At 44.0% G+C, this 21,779-nt stretch overlaps 1 protein-coding gene across 1 annotated transcript; it reads right to left on the bottom strand.

Moving 5' to 3' along the window:
- Positions 1-11,769: 11,769 nt before the first annotated feature.
- Positions 11,770-20,839, bottom strand: LOC308082951 (leucine-rich repeat neuronal protein 1-like; the record flags this gene model as incomplete). Its single annotated transcript, XM_080425031.1, has 6 exons — positions 11,770-12,471; positions 14,135-14,536; positions 16,256-16,796; positions 17,632-17,939; positions 20,015-20,258; positions 20,790-20,839. The coding sequence occupies 6 exons, from the start codon at positions 20,837-20,839 to the stop codon at positions 11,770-11,772; spliced, it is 2,247 nt and encodes a 748-aa protein (XP_080281157.1).
- Positions 20,840-21,779: the final 940 nt, after the last annotated feature.

Here is a 21,779-nt window from a genome sequence, read left to right as displayed (position 1 = left end):
CATAACAACCTACATATTTGTTTTAATTATTTTACAATATTATCATTATACAATCAGGACATTGTAATGATCATTAGACTCAATAATAACCCAATAACCCACCTATCCGCCAGACTCCCTCTCCAGTCAGAGAGAGTGTGTGTGTGTGTGTGTGTGTATGTGTATGTGTATGTGTATGTGTATGTGTATGTGTATGTGTATGTGTATGTGTGTGTGTGTGTGTGTGTGTGTGTGTGTGTGTGTGTGTGTGTGTGTGTGTGTGTGTGTGTGCGCATGTGTGTGTGTGTGTGTGTGTGTGTGTGTGTGTATTTAAATAAATAAAGTAAATTTGTGCAAAAAATATAAAAAATATTTCAAGATAAAAGATTAAAGTGATTAAACTGGTTTTGATGCTGTATGAACTCATTTTGCTGGGGAACCCCCTCAAGGACCCCTAGGGGTCCCCGGACCACACGTTTAGAACCACTGGATTAGACCACAGACCCACATTTGATTAAACAAAACAATATTAATCAATATTTATGTTTTAATATCTGGGGTTTCATTCTACAGTGTAAAATGCTCAGTGTTAATGTAACTCAGAGTACAGATGGAACCAAACAGACCCATAAGGGTCCATTTGGTTCATTTAGGTTTTCATAATAGTTATTTAGGGAGTCTTTTCTCTCTTCATCACAATGTCAACAATATTGTATTATTTATCACAAATAAACGTACTGTAGATGTTTTTATCATCATTAGATCATCAGAAATAAACCCATGTATTCATATTTTAAATATTAGTGGATCATAAGTCTGAGATATAACTGTGTTTGTGGTCAAACTAAATGTTATGTTTTAATGTAAGGGTTACATTTCTGTTGATTTCCAAATACATGTTGATGAGAGAAACTCAGATAAAATACCCTGAAAATAGTTAAGTATAAGAGAGTCCATGTTTGTTTAGGCATAATGCATCTATATATGGTTTTATAAGGGTTAAAGTGGTTAAAATGCTGTATTAACTCATTGTCTTGGGGACCCTCAAGAACCCCTGGGGGTCCCTGGACCCCTCATTGAGAACCACTGTATAAAACCACAGACCAACATTTGATAAAAAACATGAAATATATTGTTTAATCTCTGGTCTCCAATCTACAGTGTAAAATGCTGTACTGTAAAAAATACATGTTTGGTTTTAATGTGCGTCAAGGTGCTGATAGCCCCCCCCCCTCCCCCCACTACTTTACAAAATATAAAGTAGTGAAAATAGAAGATCTACAAGTTCACAATGTGACACTTTGTGAGCTTGTAGATCTGCTATTTTCTCTAGTTTGGGTCCCAGGGAGACATCTGTCTTTTGGGTCTGGAGTTAAAACGTTTGGGAAAGAACTGCATGAGACCACAGACCCTATTTGATAATAAATACATAATAATAATAATAATAATAATAATAATAATAATAATAATAATAATAATATTAATAATAATAAGGGTAATAATAATAATAATAATAATAATAATAATAATGATATTAATAATAATATTAATAATAATAAGGGTAATAATAATAATAATAATAATAATTCATTTCACCATTCACTATTATTTATCACAAATAAACATACTGTATGTGTTTCTCTTTTTTTAATCACCATATTATGCATCAAAAATTAAAGTGGATCATAATAAGTCTGAGATACAACTGTGTGTTTTTGGTCAAACTAAATGTTATGTTTTAATGTGCGTCATGGTGCTGATAGCACAGTGGTTAAGGTGAGTCACACATAGCCCCCCCCCCCCCCCAACAGGTCGGCTCAAAAGTAAATATTGCCTTATTTTTAATTTACTGCATTTTTTATCATTTCAAAAGATTATTCAGAAGAATCCTTTAAAATTCATGAATTAAAAACAAATTCCAATAACTTTTCAAAAAAAAAATCTTGAATTAATAAAAACTACTACTACTACTAATAATAATAATAATAATAATAATAATAATAATAATAATAACAATAATAATCTCTACAGTGTAAAATGTAACTGGTACAAATAGAACATATACTCCCTGGGAATCAACAATACCTTAAAATTCACCAAAATTCTTGGCTGTATGTGTTGATTTAAAAAAAAAAAGTGGCCAATAATATCACAAGTCTCAGATACAACTAGGTATCAGTATGTGTGTTAAACTAAATGCTGTCTCATCATGTGTGGTTTTAATCTGCCTCACAGCGCTGATAGCTCAGAGGTTAAGGTGTCAGATGTCTGACAGAGAGTCCCTGGTTCAATTCCCGGGCCCAGCGGACCTTTGCTGCACGTCACTGTTTCCTGTCTCTCTACACTGTGACTGTCAATAAACAACCTGGAAAATACAACATTATAATAAAAACATCTCTATGACCAGTTAGTAGATCAGTCCTGGACAACCTGACACTTCTCTCAGGTCAGAATGTAACAACAAGTCAAAGAAACATTTTGAACCTAAAACACAGAGTGATTAAATACCATCATCAATCATTTAAAACCAATAATCATTAAAGCAGGATCCTACCTGAACTCCATAACAGGAGGAACAGGATCAGGATTTGACCCATATCTGTCTGCCCACGATTCTGTCCCACTGGAGTCTGGACTGGATTCACTGGAGTTTGGACTGGACTTCACTGGAGGCTGGACTGGACTTCACAGGAGGCTGGACTGGACTTCACTGTATCTGAACTGGACTGACTGGAAACTGGACTGGACTGACTGGAGTCTGACCTGGACTTCACTGTATCTGAACTGGACTGACTGGAGTCTGACCTGGACTGACTAAAGACTGAACTGGACTGACTGGAGTCGGAACTGGACTGACCGGAGACTGAACTCCAGTCAGTCCAGTTGAACTGGACGGACTGGAGACTGAACTGGACTGACTGGAGTCTGAACTGGACTGACTGGAGTCGGAACTGGACTGACTGGAGTCGGAAATGGACTGACTGGAGACTGAACTGGACTGACTGAAGACTGACCTGGACTGACTGGAGACTGAACTGGACTGACTAGAGTCGGAACTGGACTGACTTGAGTCGGAACTGGACTGACTGGAGTCGGACCTGGACAAACTGGAGACTGAACTGGACTGACTGAAGACTGACGTGGACTGACTGGAGACTGAACTGGACTGACTGGAGTCGGAACTGGACTGACTGAAGACTGAACTGGACTGACTGAAGACTGACGTGGACTGACTGGAGACTGAACTGGCCTGACTGGAGTCGGACCTGGCCTGACTGGAGTCGGAACTGGACTGACTGAAGACTGAACTGGACTGACTGGAGTCGGACCTGGACTGACTGGAGTCGGAACTGGACTGACTGAAGACTGAGCTGGACTGACTGGAGTCGGAACTGGACTGACTGAAGACTGAACTGGACTGACTGAAGACTGACGTGGACTGACTGGAGACTGAACTGCACTGACTGGAGTCGGACCTGGACTGACTGGAGACTGAACTGGACTGACTGAAGACTAAACTGGACTGACTGGAGACTGAACTGGACTGACCGGAAACTGAACTCCAGTCAGTCCAGTTGAACTTGACTGACCGGAGACTGTACTGGACTGACTGGAGTCTGAACTGGACTGACTAGAGTCGGAACTGGACTGACTGGAGACTGAACTGGACTGACTGAAGACTGACCTGGATTGACTGGAGTCGGAACTGGACTGACTGAAGACTGACCTTGGCTGACTGAAGACTGAACTGGACTGACTGGAGTCGGAACTGGACTGACTGGAGACTGACCTGGACTGACTGGAGACTGAACTGGACTGACTGGAGTCGGAACTGGACTGACTGGAGACTGACCTGGACTGACTGGAGTCGGAACTGGACTGACTGAAGACTGACGTGGACTGACTGGAGACTGAACTGCACTGACTGGAGTCAGACCTGGACTGACTGGAGGCTGAACTGGACTGACTGAAGACTGAACTGGACTGACTGGAGACTGAACTGGACTGAATGAAGACTGAACTGGACTGACTGGAGTCAGAACGGGACTGACTGAAGACTGAACTGGACTGACTGGAGTCGGACCTGGACTGATGAAAGACTGAACTGGAGTGACTGAAGACTGACGTGGACTGACTGGAGACTGAACTGCACCGACTGGAGTCGGACCTGGAATGACTGGAGACTGAACTGGACTGACTGAAGACTGAACTGGACTGACTGGAGACTGAACTGGACTGACCGGAGACTGAACTCCAGTCAGTCCAGTTGAACTTGACTGACTGGAGACTGAACTGGACTGACTGGAGTCTGAACTGGACTGACTGGAGTCTGAACTGGACTGACTGGAGTCGGAACTGGACTGACTAGAGACTGAACTGGACTGACTGGAGTCGGACCTGGACTGACTGGAGTTGGAACTGGACTGACTGGAGTCTGAACTGGACTGACTGGAGTCGGAACTGGACTGACTGAAGACTGAACTGGACTGACTGGAGTCGGACCTGGACTGACTGGAGTTGGACCTGCACTGACTGAAGACTGAACTGGACTGACTGAAGACTGAACTGGACTGACTGGAGTCGGACCTGGACTGACTGAAGACTGAACTGGACTGACTGGAGACTGAACTGGACTGACTGGAGTCGGAACTGGACTGACTGAAGACTGAACTGGACTGACTGAAGACTGAACTGGACTGACTGGAGTCGGACCTGGACTGACTGAAGACTGACCTGGACTGACTGGAGTCGGAACTGGACTGACTGGAGTTGGAACTGGACTGACTGGAGTCTGAACTGGACTGACTGGAGTCGGAACTGGACTGACTGAAGACTGAACTGGACTGACTGGAGTCAGACCTGGACTGACTGAAGACTGAACTGGACTGACTGGAGTTGGACCTGGACTGACTGAAGACTGAACTGGACTGACTGAAGACTGAACTGGACTGACTGGAGTCGGACCTGGACTGACTGAAGACTGAACTGGACTGACTGGAGACTGACCTGGACTGACTGGAGTCTGAACTGGACTGACTGAAGACTGACCTGTACTGACTGGAGTCGGAACTGGACTGACTGAAGACTGACCTGGACTACCTGGAGTCGGAACTGGACTGACTGGAGTCGGAACTGGACTGACTGAAGACAGACCTGGACTGACTGGAGACTGAACTGGACTGACTGGAGTCGGACCTAGACTGACTGGAGTCGGAACTGGACTGACTGGAGACCGAACTGGACTGACTGAAGACCGAACTGGACTGACTGAAGACTGAACTGGACTGACTGAAGACCGAACTGAACTGACTGGAGTCTGAACTGAACTGACACTCAACAAGAAGTGCTGTCTTTGACGTGTGTGTTTTTGACGCGTCAAGTCTCCCCTACATGCTTATCTCTTCATCAGGTGATGTGTGTGTGTGTGTGTGTGTGTGTGTGTGTGTGTGTGTGTGTGTGTGTGTGTGTGTGTGTGTGTGTGTGTGTGTGTGTGTGTGTGTGTGTGGTTACAGTTACAGTTTTCACACACACTCTGACAGGAAGCTGTTATTAATAAGTCTTCAACCTGACATGGAAACTCCAACACGACTTACAGTAAACAGTGCATCACATACAGTAAACACTACGTCAAAACATCATTTATAAAATGTAATATGTTACCATAATGTACCTCTAAATACATAATTTCTTCTGCACCTGTTCTTGGTGTGTGTGTGTGCGCAGTTTATGTTGAACTAGGCCTAACTATATGCACATTTACACACATTTGTGGCATGTCTGTGGCCATATGCTCACACACACACACACACACACACACACACACACACACACACACACACACACACACACACACACACACACACACACACACACACACACACACACACACACACACACACACACACACACACAGGCAGTGGTGGAAAAAGTACTCAAATTCTTTACTTTAAGTAAAAGTACCAATACTGCATTATAGAAATTCTCTGTTACAAGTAAAAGTCCAGAATTAAAAATGTACTTGAGTAAAAGTACAAAGGTATTGGCATCAAAATGTACTTAAAGTACCAAAAGTAAAAGTACTAAGCTGTTTGTAAATAGCCGATCTACAAGCTCCTACAAGTGGTTAATGTATGTTAATATAATACTTTATATCTGAAAAGTAACTAGTAACTACATTTTTCAAATCATGGTTGTGGAGTAAAAGTACAATATTTGCCTCTGAGATGTAGTGGAGTAGAAGTAAAAGTATTGGAAATTCGAAATACTCAAGTAAAGTACAAATACCTCAAAATTGTAATTAAGTACAGTACTTAAGTAAATGCACTTAGTTATTTTACAGCACTGGAAATAGGTACAGAAAGTACCTTTTCTCTCCAGAGCTTCAAGGGGATTTCCAGAGAGACACATTTACCTTTTTTTTTTTGCAAAACACTTTTTGCTACTCCTACCCACATGTGTACACCATACCTCTGTAGTCATGTGATCAACATGTATCTGTCAGAGGGTTTGGATTCCATTCCAACAGGCTCTATGCACAGCAGACATATTGGAAAGAAATTGGGCCCTCTCCTTAATTCCTTCACAGGTTCTTACCAATGACACTAATGAAGGCTCTGTTCCATTCTGCTCAAACAGAGTCAGGCTGTTGGCTCACTGGAAACACTCTGCTACACCAGAGGGTCTCAAAGTGTGGTCCAGGGACACTCATGGGTCCTTGAGGGGGTTCCAAATGGCCCTTTACAGGTGTTTAACTCTGAGAGTGTGCAAATGGAACCAAATGGGGGTCCATTTGGTTCCATTTGTACACTCTCAGAGTTACAGACCTGTTAGGGTCCATTTGGTTCTATTTGTACACTCTCAGAGTTATAGACCTGTAAGGGTCCATTTGGTTCCATTTGTACACTCTCAGAGTTACAGACCTGTAAGGGTCCATTTGGTTCCATTTGTACACTCTCAGAGTTACAGACCTGTTAGGGTCCATTTGGTTCTATTTGTACACTCTCAGAGTTAAAGACCTGTAAGGGTCCATTTGGTTCCATTTTTACACTCTCAGAGTTACAGACCTGTAAGGGTCCATTTGGTTCCATTTGTACACTCTCAGAGTTACAGACCTGTAAGGGTCCATTTGGTTCCACTTTTATACTCTCAGAGTTATAGACCTGTAAGGGTCCATTTGGTTCCATTTGTACACTCTCAGAGTTACAGACCTGTAAGGGTCCATTTGGTTCCATTTGTACACTCTCAGAGTTACAGACCTGTTAGGGTCCATTTGGTTCCATTTTACACTCTCAGAGTTACAGACCTGTAAGGGTCCATTTGGTTCCATTTGTACACTCTCAGAGTTACAGACCTGTTAGGGTCCATTTGGTTCCATTTTTACACTCTCAGAGTTATAGACCTGTAAGGGTCCATTTGGTTCCATTTGTACACTCTCAGAGTTACAGACCTGTAAGGGTCCATTTGGTTCCATTTGTACACTCTCAGAGTTACATACCTGTTAGGGTCCATTTGGTTCTATTTGTACACTCTCAGAGTTACAGACCTGTAAGGGTCCATTTGGTTCCATTTGTACACTCTCAGAGTTACAGACCTGTAAGGGTCCATTTGGTTCCATTTGTACACTCTCAGAGTCACAGACCTGTAAGGGTCCATTTGGTTCCACTTTTATACTCTCAGAGTTACAGACCTGTAAGGGTCCATTTGGTTCCATTTGTACACTCTCAGAGTTACAGACCTGTAAGGGTCCATTTGGTTCCATTTGTACACTCTCAGAGTTACAGACCTGTAAGGGTCCATTTGGTTCCATTTGTACACTCTCAGAGTCACAGACCTGTAAGGGTCCATTTGGTTCCACTTTTATACTCTCAGAGTTACAGACCTGTTAGGGTCCATTTGGTTCCATTTGTACACTCTCAGAGTTATGGGGGTCGTTCAAATTAGAACGTTTGCATTAGAACGTTTGATGTAGTACTGTTGTATCCACCACCAGAGGGCAGTGGTGGCTCAACTATCCATTCTGGCAGGTGTTGTAGTTAGTAGGATGTTTTTAATGACATCACAGTTTTACTGTAGGATGTTTTAATGACATCACAGTTTTACTGTAGGATGTTTTAATGACATCACAGTTTTACTGTAGGATGTTTTAGTGACATCACAGTTTTACTTTAATTTGTTTTTAATGACATCACAGTAAACTATAGGATCATAGAATACAGAGAGACAGTGTCCTGTCTCAGTAAACTATAGGATCATAGAATACAGAGAGACAGTGTAGTGTCTCAGTAAACTATAGGATCATAGAATACAGAGAGACAGTGTAGTGTCTCAGTAAACTATAGGATCATAGAATACAGAGAGACAGTGTAGTGTCTTAGTAAACTATAGGATCATAGAATACAGAGAGACAGTGTAGTGTCTCAGTAAACTATAGGATCATAGAACACAGAGAGACAGTGTAGTGTCTCAGTAAACTATAGGATCATAGAATACAGAGATACAGTGTAGTGTCTCAGTAAACTATAGGATCATAGAATACAGAGAGACAGTGTAGTGTCTCAGTAAACTATAGGATCATAGAATACAGAGAGACAGTGTAGTGTCTCAGTAAACTATAGGATCATAGAATACAGAGAGACAGTGTAGTGTCTCAGTAAACTATAGGATCATAGAATACAGAGACAGTGTAGTGTCTCAGTAAACTATAGGATCATAGAATACAGAGACAGTGTAGTGTCTCAGTAAACTAGGATCATAGAATACAGAGAGACAGTGTAGTGTCTCAGTAAACTAGGATCATAGAATACAGAGAGACAGTGTAGTGTCTCAGTAAACTATAGGATCATAGAATACAGAGAGACAGTCAGTGTAGTGTCTCAGTAAACTAGGATCACATGTAAACTATGAACCTAGCATCAGTCTAAACAGTATAATATCAACAAATAAATTATCTGTACTGCCAGGTCAACAAATTAACCTGGCATCTGTCTAAATAACATGATATCTAAACTATCTCTCTCCATCCTCGGCCAAAATACATATTAATTTGGGGGTCCTTGACATGAAAACATTAAGTGATCCACTGTACTGTACTAATGTAGATGAAATGTCACGGTGGAATGTGATCCTGGCAGTTTTGTGCTGAGATTTGGGTTCTTCAGGGACCATGTGATGAGATGTCAGGAGACCCATCATAAACCTCTCACTCTGCTATAGAGTACAGAAGTCCTGACGTCACTCGTTCATCCCCTGGTTCGTAAAGTAATTTCTCTATGGAGAATAACATTGGGTCATCTTAGAAACGTCTATAAGAATTGTGGTCCAAAAATAAGCAAACTGTCTCTGAGATATTGTCAGGGAGGCTCTGTATCGTTTATGATAGTCAGTCACTTACATTTTATACAGTCTGTTTCTGGCGAAAATGTAACTAATTCGGCGGAAGTAACGTTATCGTTTTCTCACTGTCAGTTGATGCTTCATATCCATCATAAGAGTCAAACCGCCGGGATCATTTGTTTATTTTTGGAACACAGTTCTTATTTGACGCGATACTAAATACGTCTATGGGGATTCAGACCGGGGGTGGAAAACCGCGAACCAGGTGTAAATTACGTCAGACTTTGGTGCTCTATACAGCTCCGAGATGAGGTTCCACTGCAAGCTCTACCGGAATCGGTGGAACGGCCACAAAGGGTCTGTGGATTACCTTTTTCTCCACATCGTATCCAAAAGCTAATGGTAGTTTCCAAACTGTATAGATGTTTGAGGATGTTCCGGAACCCTAACTTTTTGGACCGGCACGAAACAACCGTTTAAATCTCTTATTTAGTCAGCTTGTGGCCATGTTTTCCCATTGTAGCCGAACCGGGAGCAGTAATGGCACCGGACGTAGGGGGGTTTTCCGGGTTGAATGGGAAACATGGCCACAGGCTGACTAAAACCCCCCAAGGAACCAAGCTCATCTCGGAGCTGTATAGCGGAGTGAGAGGTTCGTAGATGTCACGAGACCACATGAACCTTTATAACACCAGAGGAAGGTGACCGAACAGCTGTCCAACACCTGAGCTGTATACTGTAGGAAAACACTAGGAAAAAGAGGCTGATTTTGTGCAAAAGAAAAAACAAAAAGTCATTTATTTAAACATCGTCAGTATACATTTTGCGTGTGGAAATAAACTACGCAACAAGCAAATAAGCAAAAAAAATACTAAAAACAAATAAATGTATCCGTAAAAGGAAGGATATACAATCAAATCTACTGTATTTAGTAAATGACACGGAATGTTATTATTAAACATTCATGTTTCTATTATTTAACAGCACATTCATCAACAAACTAAAATCCTATAATTCTTGCAAGTAAAATAAGCAAAGTTTCAAAATCATAGTTGATACAACATTACTGCACAATCGCTAACGTTATTCTGTAGACGGAATAGAAAGTCTAAACCCCCACAGTCAGCCTTTTATATATATATATATATATATATATATATATATATATATATATATATATATATAGAAAGTCTAAACCCCCACAGACAGCCTTTTTAATTCAAGTTCATACAAACTCCGTCACCTTATCGGTGCTCAGACATCATACCTGTTTCATAAAACAGAAGAAGGAAAACGTTGATCTCTGCTAATAATAATAATAATAATAACCGCAAGAAGACCACAGGTCTCTCTCTCTGGGTTATGGGGAAAAAACAAGCAACAAACTACCAAAAAATCAGCATTATAGCAACTAAGACAACTTGGAGGCTAAAACACAGCTGCCTTATCGGAAAAAGCCCCAAAACAGATAAAGAGATCAGGCTCCATGCACAGCCGCCATATTGGAAAGACATTGGGCGTCTTCCTTACTTCCTTCATAGTAACTGGGTCTTACCTTATACTAATGAAGGCTCTGTTCCATTTAGTGTAGCACATACATGTACCATAGCTCTGAGAGTGTACACATGGAACCAAATGGAACCGCAAGGGCCCATTTGGAACCCCTCAAGGAACCATGAGGGTCCCTGGACCACACTTTGAGACCCACTGGTGTAGCACAGAGTTTCCAGTGAGCCAACATGCACAATGTCAGCACCTCTGTTTGACCAGAATGGAAAAGATAGTATAATTTGTAACAAGGAAGTAAGGAAGAGGCCCAATTTCATTCCAATAAGGCCGCTGGTGCATAGAGACTATTATTAAACAAATGTAAACAAAGGCGATACGCTATACAATTAAAAATCCAGTCCTTTCATCACTCTGCCTCTTATCAGCAAAGCTGAGAATACAAAAAACATTTTGCAACTTTTATTAATCGGACTTTTGCACCAAAATGGCAAAAGTGTGTCTAGTTTGTGCTGCTGGCGGTCGGCGCCTCCTTTCACCACATGTAGGAGCTAGCTACGCGTGGTGTCCACGGGCGACGGTCTTCCTTCACTAAATGTAGTAGCTCGCTACACGTGGTGTCCACGGGCGACGGTCTTCCTTCACTACATGTAGTAGCTCGCTACGCGTGGTGTCCAAGGGCGACGGTCTCCCTTCACCACATGTAGTAGCTACGCGTGGTGTCCACGGGCGACGGTCTTCCTTCACTAAATGTAGTAGCTCGCTACACGTGGTGTCCAAGGGCAACGGTCTTCCTTCACCACATGTAGTAGCTACGCGTGATGTCCACGGGCGACGGTCTTCCTTCACCACATGTAGTAGCTCGCTACGTGTGGTGTCCACGGGCGACGGTCTCCCTTCACCACATGTAGTAGCTCGCTACGTGTGGTGTCCACGGGCGACGGTCTCCCTTCACCACATGTAGTAGCTACGCGTGGTGTCCACGGGCGACGGTTTGCCCTCCGCACAGCCGCCGCCATCTTTGTCCTTCTCGCCGTCGCCGTCCCACAGGCTGATGAGCGGCGGGTACAGCTCGTTGAGCGGGATGGACGAGGTCTTCTGCATGTACTTCTTCAGGGAGTGGTGGTAGTTCTTCCTCTTCCAGCGGCGAGCCGCGTAGACGCCGACGGTGGCCAGGCTGACGAACGCCAGCACGGCGGCCATGACGGCCACCACCGCGGCGCTGGGGTGCCGCCGCTGCCGCTCCGACGCGGCGTCCGACAGGGCGAAGGCGGCGCCGCGCGTGGTCACGTTGACGCACGACTTGTGCGTCTGCAGGTGGGCGTTGGACACGCTCAGGCACACCTCGTACTCGGTGGCGGGCTGCAGGTGCGTCAGGTTGTACTCGTGCACGTCGACGGGAACGCGCGCCGTGTACGTGATGTGGGGGTTGTCGATCTTCATGGTGGCCGACGCCCACTTGAGGTTGGAGGTCATGACGTTGGAGTTGACCTTCCAGGAGACCAGGACGGAGTGGGCGGCGGTCTGCTTCACGTAGATCTTCATCACCTCGCCGCTGCCCAGCAGCGTGCCGTTGACGCGCACGGTGGAGACGCGCGTGTCGGCGCCCTCCGTGTTCTGAGCCACGCAGGTGTAGCGGCCAGAGTCCTCCACCTGCAGGCGGGGGGGGGGGGGGGGGGGATTGATGATTATTTGTCGTATAAATCATTGAAATTAACGGTTTAATTGTGTATTTGCCTTCGAACACTGGATCATATGAATAAAAATGTAGTTTCTCTTTGACTTTGTAAACAAACATTTCACATCAGGGCAGATACAATCTGGGAACCCATCTTCAAATAAAAAGGAAAAACAGTGCCCTCTGCAGTTTTTCACTTTTGCATTTGACTCTGGGACAGGCCATTAACTGGCCCCAAGCTCACTGGAAACCGGGGTTTGGACATGCCTTCTGCGCTCCACTTCTGGTGGTGCGCCTTTGTTTTCATTCCCACTAACAATATTTTTCCACGGAACACTAACACCATTTCTCCCAGAGAACATGGATGGTTTTGGTTCTAAGCCCACTTGTTTCTATGATGAAAGAACAAGTTAAAATGTGAATATCTTTCCGTGGTTTTGTCAGCTTCGAGGGCGCTATTGTTAAATGAGTTTTGGTTTGTTTTCAGTTGGAAGCGAGCACACAGACAGTAAATCCCGCCCACTACATTTGATTGGGTAAAGCGCGGCCTGCTTCCTGATCTGAAGGCCCGCCCACTTGTAGCCAATGTGCACAGGTTATCAACACGGCTCCCGACAGATTCAAGCGCAGCTCTGAATCTGTTCTTGAGAGATTAGAGCAGATATGACAAATAACTATAAGTAGATATACAAAGAAGTGACTGACACTGACCGGTAACAATAATCATAATAAATATTGCAATGTCTCTGGCCAAAACAGGCCTAATATATTTAAGAATGTAATACTTTAAAAAGTTTTCAAAAACAGCTTTGCGACACATTGTGACATATTTTTCAACACAGACGAATGGAACCGATTCTGACGATTATCAAAAATAATCCCGATTATCTTAAACCAGGGCGGCCCGAACCTCTAGAGATCGGGCGGCCCTCACACCTACAGTATGGCCTACCGCCAATCCGACCGATATTTCTGAGTCATAGAGTCAGGGGCTTTGTGAGAGTACCCGTTAGTGCCCACTGCCCATATATGGAGATCTCTGTATGTGTCAGTCCTTGTCCCTTTTATGACCATACAGCATGGAGATCCCTGATGTCAGTAGTATATGCCCATACCCTGTATATTGGCATGCCCATCTATCGGATTTGTTTATGGTTATGTCTGAGTCATAGTGACATGCCTATATATGGGCCTATCAGGTTTGTTTATGGTTCCCTCCCATTAGCCAATTTGAACACATTGACGTTTTTTTTTTTAAATTCCACAAGAGGGCGCTCTAACGCAACTTAAGAATGTTCCCTCGACTCTGCTAGAAGGAATTCGACGGATGTGACGTCGAATTCCGAAACCAGACATTATCAACGGGCGATCGCTCCAAAGCGTCCGATCGCGGAAGAAATGTTTTTGTTCCAGTGGATAGACGGGACCCTCCCCCACCCCCCGGACAATTATTTTTACATCCGGGTCCACGTTGTGGCTTCTGTGGCGCTTCAAAGATCGTCAAAACACGGTAAAAAAACACTAGAACTCTGAGGATGACTTGGATGCCAATTACCTTGCACTCAATGTGTTAATATAGGATAATTGTGACCAGGCCATTATGTACGTTAATAATAGTGACAGGAGGGCCCACTGTACCTGCATGTGGTTCAGCCTCAGGGTGCCCTCGCTGCTCAGGTGGTAGCGTTCGGACACGGTGTCCACGGTGATCTTGGCGCCCAGAGGGGAGACCCAGTAGATCTCGGGCTCGGGTTCCGCCACGGCGCGGCAGTCCAGGCTGACGCTCATGCCCAGCTCCAGGCTCAGGTGGGCGGGGAAGGTGTCGTGGGAGATGAGGGGCAGGCACTGCTCCGGGGCGTCCGGCAGCGGCCGCAGCTCCCTGAGGCGCCGGCCCCGGAGCTCGGGCGGCGAGGCGCACAGCATGGCCAGGGGCTCCATGAAGCGCACGGCCGTGCTGCGGTTGGAGCACATCCACTGGGTGACGCAGTCGCAGCGCAGCGGGTTGCTGTGCAGGCTGATCTCACGCAGGTTGGGCAGGACCTAAATGAGTACATTTACACGGTCAAAGCAGGTTGATATAAGTCTGTTGCAGCAATGGGAAGAAGTCTGTCCGTTATCAGGAGATGTACCAAATACATACCACGACAATGCAAACACTAGCCCTCACACATTTGGATTATTGTTAAAGCGCCACCAGGAGGCCGCTTTTTGCAAAACACATTTTTTCACAGTACTCCTACAGATTTTGTCCAAACATCACGCGAATCGGTACACAGTATCTCTATAGTCATTAAACGAAACGGGTATTTCAGATTCTTCATATTCCATCCTGATTGGCTAAAAATGGCTTCCAAAAGTCTGCAGGAGTGCTCCGTTTTGAACAAAATGTCTCAAAACATGAACACAGCATGCAATTTCCGTGAAATTTTGCACACACATTCCCACTATGCCGAGGAAGAAATGCCACTTGAAAATGTTCTAATCAGCCTCATGGTGGCGCTATAAAAGGCAGATTACTGTTTTTACCTATAACTGCACCGATCTGTGTAAAAAAAATTATGCACACTCCCTGCAAGTCAAGGTTACCTTTGCCCTGCCTTTTTCACATCTGCCTTTTAAACAAACACCAAAAGAATGCATGGCGTTTTGGGATGGCCTTTGGTGGAGGACAGACTTCATATTTCCCTGCTGTCTTTTGTAAGAGGCATTATTTCATCCAGGGTCCCGGCTGTCTTGTATGGCCGGCTGAAGTTTAGCTCAGATGAACACACCTACAACACCATCACAAGGTTTCTTTACGCTTCCCATTTCAAACACTAATTCAATGCAACACACAATAATGTACAGTGCAATGAAAGAGCTGCAAAGTCTTCCATCACAACTCATACAGGCAACAAGTAAATCTGATTTTAAAAATAAATGGAAGAAATATCTTATGGAATCTGCTTTTTGATCGGCTAACTGCACACTGTTTAATGTTTTTACATAGTATAACTGTATTTGTAAACCTGCATTTGTAACTACGGTTGTTGAGGTATCAGTAAGGTGTTACATTTCGTCACCTTGCTAAACTAATGGCCTAAGTCATTTTTTGAGGAAAATGATATTTTTGCCTAAGTCAGCTCCTCATGACACTGGCCACCTCTGGTAAAATCGCCCATATCCTAATTAAAAAGGATTATGCTGTTCACTCCCCTTTTAGTGTAATGACCTAACTCCCTAGTGTGACTTAGGCCAACATAGGCAATTTTTTTTGGCCTAAGTCACATGGTTTTGTGACTTAGGTCAAATTATTTACTGATTTAGGCAATTTTTTGATATATATTTTTTGCCTAAGTCAGATTTAATCCTATTTAAATCTATTTAAATCTCTTATGTTACTTAACTGACAGACAGTGTTATTTCTATTTAAATAGTCATAATTTGTTATAAACATTTTGGGTGAAATGATTAAGAAATATCATATAGTTTTGTTTTGGATCAGTTTTTAATTTTTCCTGAAAAACTTTTTTTAAATATGACATAGGCCATTAGTTTAGCAAGGTGACGATTTATAATTTAGGCTACAACACCATATAATCAAGATTGATTAATATTTTCCATTTTGGTTGTATTGTAAGTGTTTACCATTTTCTTGATACAGTCATGTAAAATGTTTTCATCTTATGTAATGTAATGTAATCTATTTCTGCGTGGGCCCCATGAAGAGTAGCTGCTGCTAAGGTAGTAGCTAATGGGGATCCAAACAAACAAACAAACCTCCACGGTGCGCTGGTACAGGGAGCTCAGAGCATTGTTGTTCAGCATCAGGCTCTCCAGGGACGGCAGGTCCCTGAACGCCGTCCTGTGGACGAAGGACAGCCTGGGGTTGTTGGTGGCCTCCAGCTTGGTGAGCTCGGGGAGGTTGTCCAGGGCGTGGCGGTCGATGGACACCAGCTCCATCATGTTGTTGACGCCCAGCTCCTTCAGGCGCAGCATGTTCCTGAAGTCTCCCTCCCGGATCCTGCGCACCGGGTTCTTGTTGAGGTCCAGGAACTTCAGGTTGGGGACCTTCTGCAGGGCGAGCTGCGGGATCCCCGCCAGCTTGTTGTCGTAGAAGGACATGCTCTCCAGGCTGTCCAGGCCCACCAGGGCGTGGGCGGGGACGTCGGTGAGGTCCATGCCGGCCAGCACCAGGCTCCTCAGGCTCCCCAGGGGCTTGAAGTTCATGTCCAGCAGGCCCACCACCGGGTTCTCCCCGATCATGAGGATCTCCAGGTTGGGCGTGGCCTCGAACCAGCGGCTGTCGATGACCCGGAGCCTGTTATAGAATACAATACTTTTATTGGCAAAGAAAATCACAAATACTGTAATGTTACCATTTAGAAAACACCAACGTGGATTAAACACCAAAAGCCAAAGCTTGTTTTGTGGAAAGAAGCTGTACAAACAACCAGAAAACTAAGAAAATTAAATCCTTATATATAATGTTAGAAACAATACATATACATAGGACAGCAGGTACACTAAGAGAAGAATCCAATGCAGCCAGAGGAGCGGGCTATTCCGAGGTAGGAATCTAACTATGACCAGTTAGTGTTGAGATAGGCTGCCCTAGCGCGTCTGATATCTGGTCTAGAGGGGCGGGTTCAAAATCTCCGGAGAAAAATTCTGTGGGATCCCATTGGTTCACCGATCTATCCGTCAGCCCCCACCCCGCCCCGCGCCCCTCCTCCTCCCCCAATGTGCAGCATTGAGAGCCCTGACGTCACAACATTTGGAGCGACGCCCACTGCACTCTGGTTGGTTGGGGAAATGAAAGGTTGACTCCCACTTCCTATGCCAGGAATGTCAACAGGCTGGTCCAGGCTCTTATTTTTGAGCAAAACGCGAAGGAAAATAAAAGCCTGGAGATCGAGGCTAGTGTTGAGATGAAGCCATGATTTAAGGTCATTCTTATATTCTGCTAGTAAATTTAGACATTTCAGGACTGAATGGAGTAGTGGTTGTGTAATAAAACACATTTTCCCCCTGATTAGACCCACTTTTCAGAGAGTGAGCGGGGTCTATGGTCTGGAACCAGGCTGGGGGGGGGGGGGGGGGGGAGAGTTAGAACAAGATCATGTGAACCTCCCTGGTTGAGTTGAGCAGTATACCTGTTGGAGTTGAGGTGGAGGCGCAGCAGGCTGTGGAGGCCCGTGAAGGCCCCGGGGGAGATGGAGGCGATCTGGTTGTGGTTGACGTAGAGCTCCTGGAGGTCGGAGAGGTCTCTCAGGCAGTGGTCCGGCAGCGTGGTGATCCGGTTCTCCTCCAGGTGTAAGGTGGTCAGCTGGTCCATGCCGTTGAGGCCTGTGGCCGCCACAGTGCTGAAGTTGTTCTGGGACAGGTCCAGCTCCGTCAGGTTGACCAAGACCTGCAGCTCTCCGCTGGTGTGAGAGATCAGGTTGCTCTGCAGCAGCAGCACCTGTAAGAGGGTCAAGATCCATAATGATACATGTTCAGACATCCCATTTCCATATATATGTATTAAATATTCCACATATATGTTTAACATATATGTGGATATATATGAGCTATATATATGACACATATATGTCCTATAAATTCACAAATATGCACATATATGAACCTGAAAATGGCATATATATGCAGAATATATTACGAACAAATTAAAATATGGAGATTAGAGGTTTCTGCCTCGACTACAAAGAAATGACTGACAGTGACCAGTAGAACCAATAATCTAAATACATTATGTACTATGGCCAAAATCTAGCCATTTTCCTGACTTTTTAACAATAGTGGAAATAGCAGGTCTACGAGCTCATGCACATCGTGATGCGTTGTGAGCTCGTAGATCTAAAAAAGAAAGAATTCAGAGCCGCCCCAATTACCAGCCTCTATAAAAGCCAGCCAGATTCAGTTCCATAGACACACACGACCGGAAACGGAAGGCCTACAAATCCACGCCCACTTTTGAGACAGCGCCGCTACTCGGGGTCCGTTAGAACGATGAACTGCAGCTGCCAATGCATTCCCTATGAGAGGATATGAGAGTTAGCCTGCTTTTAAAATTATCCTGCATTAACTGAAGACGATATTGATTTAAATAAAAATATGTTTCCAAATGTATGGAGTGTCTTTGTCAACATATCTTCTTGTTTTCTTAATAGTTGATGTGTTTCACATTTAATTTGCCACTTTAACGAGTTACCCATAATGTTAACACAGCAGAGGGTAGACGGCAGACAGAGAAGTTGTCGCATTTCAGTGACATCACTGTCTTTACGAGCGCCGAGCGCCGACCAGTGGCGTACCCACTGTAGAGACAGGACAGGTGGTCGCCTGCCCAACTAAGATCTCGCCTCCCCCCAAAAAAAAAATAATAACCCAAAATTGTGTCATTGCTTGCTTAATGTCCTCAAAGTCACGCATCCAACAAGCTTTGAACTGAGCAGATTGGACCTTCTGTTCCAGAGATAATGACCAAAACATCTTCAAAACGGACACTTTCGCCAGTTTTCTGGGTATTGAAAACCTCAAGGGATGTGTCCGTGACGTATATACCATGCGACCACTTAAACTCTGGATCTCCGATGCTAGCGGTTTTGACATACTGATGGAGTATATTATAGTATATTGTGGGTAGTATATCGAGATGGCAGATATGGGACATTAAAAAGGATAAATTAAACAAATGGGACAGATTATTAGAACACAAAAAAAATCGCTACAGCCTCAGTAGTTAACCAGTGAAATGACGGTATTTTACAATGCCTCTCATAGGGATTGCATTGAGAGCTGCAGTTCATCGTTCTAACGGACCTCGAGTAGCGGCACTGTGTCAAAAGTGGGCGTGGATTTGTAGGCCTTCCGTTTCCGGTCGTGTGTGTCTATTCCAGACACAGACCCAGCAACATCTCAGTTCCCACACCCTTGTTTATTCCGGCTAAAAAGCCTTTTCTTTAAGTATTTATTTTACTTTAGTTTGGCCTGGAGATGGCCGGCAGTTCCCTCTTTTCGTTTACTTTTTAGTTCAGTAGTACCTAGGTTTTGTTAGGTAGGGAGGGGGGAGCAGCTTCGGCGTCCCTATAGGGGGTGGCCTGGTCCCCCCTCCATTCTCTTTAGTTTGCCGGCATCTCCAGGCCTCCTTTTGGTTCTTCATTTGGTAAAGTATTTTGGATTTAGTTTCCATGTTTGTTCCTCAATATCCTATTTTGTATTGTGGGAAGTAAATAAAAATGATTTAAACCTTTGCCAATGTTGTCCATCCTTATGTTAGGGTCTCCAATTTGAGCCACTGATTTCGTATTATTGTTTGGAGACCGTAACAATATGTAACAGAGCGGTTCACTATCTCAGCCTGATGGCCTGAAACTCTTAATATCTCCCCTGAGCGATAGGGAATTCCCTTTGGCTTAGCGGTTCAGATGTTGGCTTTCCACGTGGGAGACCCGCGGGTTCGAATCCCGGGCGTTACATATATATCAAATAATTTGAGATCAGGCGAATTATTTAGTAATGATTGTGAGGGTTCACCTGAGTGTCCAGGGACAGGTTGGTGGGGACGCGGGTCAGCCTCAGGTCGTTGCAGTCCACCGTGGTGGCCTCTCTGTAGGTGGACTGGGGGGTGAACCAGGGCCGCACCTCGCACACGCACAGCCGCGGGCATTCCTTGGCGCCAGGGGAGGAGGAGGAGGAGGAGGAGGAGGAGGAGGAGGAGGAGGGCGCCACCGAGGGCAGCAGTGGCATCAGCAGCAGAATAACCCCCGCAGCACATAACCTGAAGCAGTGTTGCAAATTTTGATTTAGTTTTAGTCAGTCTTTTGAATAAAGTTTTAGTCATATTTTAGTCAACAGAAATGTTTTAGTTTTTGTCTAGTTTGAGTCGACTAAATATCATACGGTTATAGTCGACTAAATCTACAGTTGATTTAGTCGACTATAATGTATGTTGGCGGTGCCTTGATGGTGTCGTAATGGCTGATTTTACACTTGGTTGCATGCTGAAAATAGCCGATCTACAAGCTCACAACGCGTCGCGCTGCGACGCGTTGTGAGCTTGTAGATCGGCTATTTTCAGAGCGCAACAAACATAAAATGACTTGTCTTTTAGTTCTACTGGATCTCTTCTCCACTAGATCCCTCACTAACATGTTAGTCTAGTTTTTATTTGTTGACGAAATTGTCAATATATTTAGTCTTAGTTTTAGTCATCATAGCTTAGTTTATATTTAGTTTTCGTCAGTGAAAAAAGGTAGTCGCCAAAATGTTTTTTTTTGTCATAGTTTTAGTCGACGAAATCAACACTGACCTGAAGGCGTGCTGCAGGGGGCAGCGGGGCGTGGCGGCGGGCCATGCCATCATCATGCCTCTCTCTGCTTCACGGTAAAGGAGAGCTCAGAGGAGAGGAGAGGAGATAGAGGGCCTCCTGGTGGTGGGAGGGTGAACCACAGGTCCACGGGGCATCAGCCTCGTCTCTGGCTCCAACAACCAAACTACTGGACGGAGATGTGTTTCTGAGGGCTGTCGGTCACCATGACAACATTTAAAGTTGATGATTAAATTGTCGTACGAATACATTGTGATTAACTCTATAACTGCCAAAGACGTTTATAAACGTCTTTGAGAAATTAGCTGTTGCCTGCCAAAGACGTTTAAAAACGTCCTGGAAAAAAAAATAAATAAATAAAAAATCTAAAAAGATTCTCTAATTATTTAGTATTGACACCTTTTCGATATTCCAAACGAATAAGGAGATAACAATTTCCAAAGATTTGCTGCTCCATCCACTTCAATGTTAAAATTGAAACGGACAAACAATCCACAATGTTTTTTGGTTTGAAACCACTGGTTTTGAGCTATTTTCAAACATCAAACAACACATGACAACAAGGTCAAATTGACCTCGTTGACATTTGTGAAACCACACCTGAATCTCATCTGTGATTAGAAATTTTCTGGGGATCAATCATACTTGAGAAAAATATTTTGTGGCTATGCGAAAAGGTACCAAAATCGGTCAAAACCCTGGCAGAGGCTACAGACTGTTCTGAAAAAACTCTGGCAGGGTAAGAGTTAATGATTTAATTGTGTTTTCGGGCATTGAATGAACATCGGAACATATGAATATCAATGTAATTTCTGTTTGGCCTTTTTAGGCTTCTTAATAAAAAATAAATAACAAATAACTTAAATACCCGTATACAAAGACATTACTGACATATTTAATAATGTAATACTAATATACTAATAAGCGTGTAATTGGGGATTAATGTGTGATGTACTTACTGTTTCTGGGCCG

This window comes from Gymnoscopelus braueri (assembly GCF_963280865.1).
Source record: "Gymnoscopelus braueri genome assembly, chromosome: 3".
Lineage (NCBI taxonomy): Eukaryota > Metazoa > Chordata > Actinopteri > Myctophiformes > Myctophidae > Gymnoscopelus > Gymnoscopelus braueri.
Note: the sequence above shows the minus strand (reverse complement) of the source record. Positions and strands in the feature narration are given on the sequence as shown.